This window comes from Sycon ciliatum, chromosome 12 (assembly GCF_964019385.1).
Source record: "Sycon ciliatum chromosome 12, ocSycCili1.1, whole genome shotgun sequence".
Lineage (NCBI taxonomy): Eukaryota > Metazoa > Porifera > Calcarea > Leucosolenida > Sycettidae > Sycon > Sycon ciliatum.
This window is the reverse complement of record NC_088654.1, coordinates 3413058-3417909: the sequence shown is the minus strand read 5'-3', so window position 1 is coordinate 3417909 and position 4852 is coordinate 3413058. Positions and strand designations below refer to the sequence as shown.

Below are 4852 nucleotides of genomic sequence, written 5' to 3'. Positions count from 1 at the left end.
TTTTCGAAATCGGGGCTTGGTTGGTCTTTCGGTAAATCTTTTTGTTGGAAATGTGGTGAGGGTGGACAATGTTCATAATAATTGTATCGGAGCTTGCGACGATGCCATGCATCCAGTCGATCCTCTAGCTTCTTCGTTAGTGTCCAGAGACCACAGTTTTACAAGAGTACAGGCAAAATCAGAACTTTACACATACATAAACGAGATTCAATACTGTGACAATCCCAAGCAATGGAACCGAAAGCACGGTTCGCTGCATTTATTCTAGAGTCCACGTCCTCAGCTGACCCTAGTAAAGAGCCCAAGAGCTTCACTGATTTCCACTCTGGGTCAGCCTTGGACGTAGTAAATGTGTAGATACATGTGCTATTATAGCAATAAAAACTGCTTTATGGCAGTTTTCTAAAAAAAGTTTTTGTGTTCTAGTCCATGGACCCCGTCTAAAAAGTAAGAAAGTAATTTAACGAAATGTGATAGCAATGAAAAATATCAATTGTGCACTCATAACCATGTATAAACAATTAAAATGAAACAATTCCAGAACGTTTTCGTGTGACTATCATCAGTTGAACATCGTCACATAGTAAGAATCACTAAAACAACCAGTTATACACCGTACTGGCAATATATATGGTCGCAGTGGGGCCAAGAAGCGTTACATTGGCACATGTTTACCGCACGCAGGGCGTTACATGCAAAGTCGCACAGGAGCCGTTACACAGGTTTCTTACTGCTGCGTCCAGTTTTGAACTTTTCACCACGCGGTACACGTGCTTTCACAGTTTTCAGCCTTTTTTGCAATGAAAAGATCGCCGCACCCCGCCGGACGCGCGTTACGAACGCAACGAAAATTTGTCACACTAGCCTGGTCGAGCGTTACGCCGCACCCCTGCGTTACGCGTTACGCAGCAACATATATTGCCAGTACGGTAGCTGGAGTAATATGAAAAGAAGCGTGAGAGTGCAGCACTGCTAGCGGTTATGCATAACGAGTGTAGTGTGAACCTTTGCAGTGTATCTGAGAATGGTAGCAGTAGATGAATGTGGCAGCTGTGAGTGCGTGTGGACAAAACTGGTGAGTGCGTATTATTTAAAAAGTGTGAGTGCTACAACATTTTCTTTTTGCTTGCATACCACAGGATCACGTGTGCAAATATATACAGCTTCCAACACCTGCAACTGCTTAAAGAAACGTGCGCAAACAATAACACTAAACCAGGAATCGTCATACAACTTACGACAATCCGGACTGGACACCAAATGCTTGTAGATGGCAGACTTGCTCTTGTCGATGTCGAACTCCTCCTCGTCAGTATCACTCTCATCCTCCACTTCCTGATCCTGCTCACCCTTGCTGTCCTCTTGACCATCCTGTTCATCCCCATCATCATCCTCCATCTCCATCTCCTCATGCCACCGCTTCTTTCTCCTTGACGCGTTCACTGCTGTGCCCGTACTTTCACCTGCCGCTCCTGGTTCCGCCTTCTCACTTTTCTCAGTCGTGCCTCCGCTAGTCTCTGGCTTCTCCTCAGATCCGTTTTTCCTCCATTTTCGTTTCGTTTTTCTGGTGATCTTTCCGTTACCGCCGTCGGGTTTGTTACCGAACGATCGTCCGGCGGTCTCCCATGCCGTGGTGTTGTCGTCAAGAGTGACACCAGATTCATGTGTTGCGCGGTGTTGTATCCGTTCCTGGTTGTGTTGTAATATTGACAGGCGTAGTAGTAGGCAACGGGTGTTTTCGTGGCCTCCCACGCTTTGGCCTGTCTGCCCTGGCCGCTTTTTACAACAAAGACAATGGGATGTGTTGTTTGATACGTTCGGACAAGTGTTGAAGCGTCCTGCCAACATACCGACTACCGCACTGTCGGCATTCAAAATGATAAATGAGGTGACTCAAATGATGGGTCGGCAGGACGTGCTTCAACATTGTGAACGAACGTATCGTGGTGAAGACAGTTACTATATTCACTGCATAGTACGTCTTCTGGACAATAGACTTGACAATACGACTGACCTTTGTCGACTCCGCGCCTTTCCAAGGCAGGCACAGGAAGACACGACAAGGAGCCGGGCCGATTGTCAGTTCCTTACGGGGAGCATTGTTCTGAGTAGTTTCGCTAACAGTGATGATGGATATCCGTTCTTAAGAAAGACAGAGCGAAGGAAATCAAGTTCCGCTTGCAATTTACTCTTGGAGCAAATGCGTCTTGCCCTGTCAGCTAAGTTTCGGACTAGATTGGTCTTGTATTGCGAAGCAATATGAATCGTACATAAATATACTGACCAGTAAATGTAGGCTTACGATACACCGATGTCACAACACCCTCACATGTCTTTCATCTCTTTTCCACGAGTACATCTAAAAACTGACCAGTAAATGTAGGCTTACGATACACCGATGTCACAACACCCTAACATGTCTTTTCATGTCTTTTCCACGAGTACATCTAAAAACGACAATTTGTTGCAATCCTCGTGTTCGCATGTGAAGCGTAGTGCAGGGTGGACATCATTCAACTCATCTAGAAAGGCTTCACTGTCACATCTTGATTCAAAATAGGTAAATGAGTCGTCCACAAATCGAACGTACAACTGAGGCCACTTTATTTTATCTATTCTCGATTCGCAGTATCCAACGAAGACATTTGCCAGTACCGGGCCCAACGGAGACCCCATAGCCACACCATCCGTCTGCTTAAACATAACATCACCAAACGAGAACTCTACGCCACTTGTCACCATCAACATCAAACGTCGAAATCCTGTCTCTGGTAACCATGGAAGATCAATGTCATCATCATTGTGGTATAGTCTTCGCGCGCAGATATCTATTGTGTCATCTAGTGGTACGTTTGTAAACAAGCTTACAACAGTCATCGAAAGAGCACATGTGGGCTGTAGGTGGGATAGGGTTGTCAAAAAGGATTTCAACGAATTCAAACGTGCCCTTAACGTTGTGTTTACAATAATACTCTAATACCGGCTGTAAAACAGAGAGGTTCCAGGCTGTCCAAGAGAGTTCAAACAACGCTACTATAGCCACCAATCCTCATTCCGCCACAGACAACACGAGAAGGACACCCGCCTATCGCAGTACTTCTGGACCAAAAAGGATGAAGGGAAGGCATGCAGCATTCAATGGGCGGTACACCGCAGAGCAGCGGCCTACAGCAACAAAAGCAAAAGGTGCAACCTGTGCCTGGCATAAAAATTGGCAATCGCGCAAGCACCCAAGCACCTCTCTCTCAACAAAAGGAGTGAGCTTGTGTCGAAGTGTCACCATGAGAATAGGTACTACCTTCGGAACTTTAAACCATCTACAGCCATCACCTAATTAAGTAAGAGACAACCGGCTCCAGTGGTTGTCACCTTTCACCACTGCTGTCATTCACACTTTTACTTTTGGATTTGCCTCATGATGCAGTCATTCACGCTTTGCACTGCCGCCATTCACAACTTTTAGATTTGCGCCATGCTGCAGCTATTTACACTTTGCTTTGTGAGTATATAAACCAATACTGATCCAGATTTCTCATTACTGTTTTCTGATGATCGCTTAGTGCGTGAAAGTCGGAGTAAAAACACTTTCTCTGTCCTCCTATTGTTTTAATACCGGTTGTATCATGCCACAGAGCCACTTGGATATGGCGTATTGGGGCGATCCTATCATGGAGAGTATGGGTCTAAGCGGGCAGGATGGTTTAAGTATCTTGGGGAGGCCGTACATGCGCGGATGTACCGAACCGATAGGCTTGATTTGGAAAAACTCGGATTCTGTTATGTCCTTTGCTGCTCGGAGTTTCTTCAGATAGGTTACTAGTTCCTTCTCCCGAGCCAATGTTCTATCATATGTTGAAACCGGACCGAGTTTCACAAATTTAGACCCGTCGTCCAGTATGGTAGCCATTTTGTATTATACTCCATTCGCGTTAAGATAACTGTTGCCCGACCTTTGTCTGGCCGAGTGATGATGATATCATTGTTCTTTTTCAGCTCTGAACGAGCTTTCATGTGTTCGCGGGATAGTGAAACTGTTCTCCGTTCAGCGGGTTTGTCAGCATGTTCCTCGGCTGTAGCACGCAATGTAGCCGTACACACCATTTTCTTTGATTCCGATACCGGTGAAAAACCACCCAATTTTCGACAGAATAATTCAAAATCACATAGTACTCGCTCTCTCATGTTTGATGTTGGTGGTATGCCGAAATCTACGCCTCTAGATAGTAGCTTCTTTTGAACAGTCGTAAGTGGAATGTTCGTCATGTTAATTATTGTGCTGGTATCAATGATGATGGAGTCAAAGCGCTTCTTCCGAAGCCACTTCATGTTCTGATCGTATTTGGTGACTACTCGAGTATGTAGCCTATCATCATTCTACGAGATAAGCATGGAGAAACGAAGAAAGTCATGTTGTGACAGGAAGTCCCGCGCCTGGCGCTAGAGGTGTTTAAACGCAGTTCGTGTTTTGTCAATTGTATCCATGGATCTCGCAATGTCATCCCATGATGAAAGTCCCTTTCAATTGAAAGGGACTGGTACGCTTTAGCCCGCTGTACCCTCTTCTGGATTGCGCCAGGACAGATGCCGAACTCCAAGCATTGTTTGAGAAAAGCAACGTTAAACGCAATGCACCTACAAACAAAACGGTTGCGAAGCACATTATTCAGACATTCAGTCTGATCGCGAGTGTATCTCCATTTAAAGTATTTAAATAACCGACGAGGAGACAACAGTCGTAAAATAGCAATGAAAAATATCAATTGTGCACTCATAACCATGTATAAACAATTAAAATGAAACAATTCCAGAACGTTTTCGTGTGGCTATCATCAGTGGAACATCGTCACATAGT

The 4852-nt window shown here is 45.0% G+C and overlaps 1 protein-coding gene across 1 annotated transcript in view; it reads right to left on the bottom strand.

Annotated features, from left to right (window-relative positions):
* LOC135828731 (uncharacterized) overlaps positions 1–1404 on the bottom strand; it is a 6603-nt gene extending 5199 nt beyond the window's left edge. Inside the window, exon 1 of the mRNA XM_065341154.1 lies at positions 1284–1404. Within this exon, the coding sequence (XP_065197226.1) occupies positions 1284–1404 (121 nt within the window). The remainder of the gene's footprint in view (positions 1–1283) is intronic.
* Between the last annotated feature and the right edge of the window lie 3448 nt (positions 1405–4852).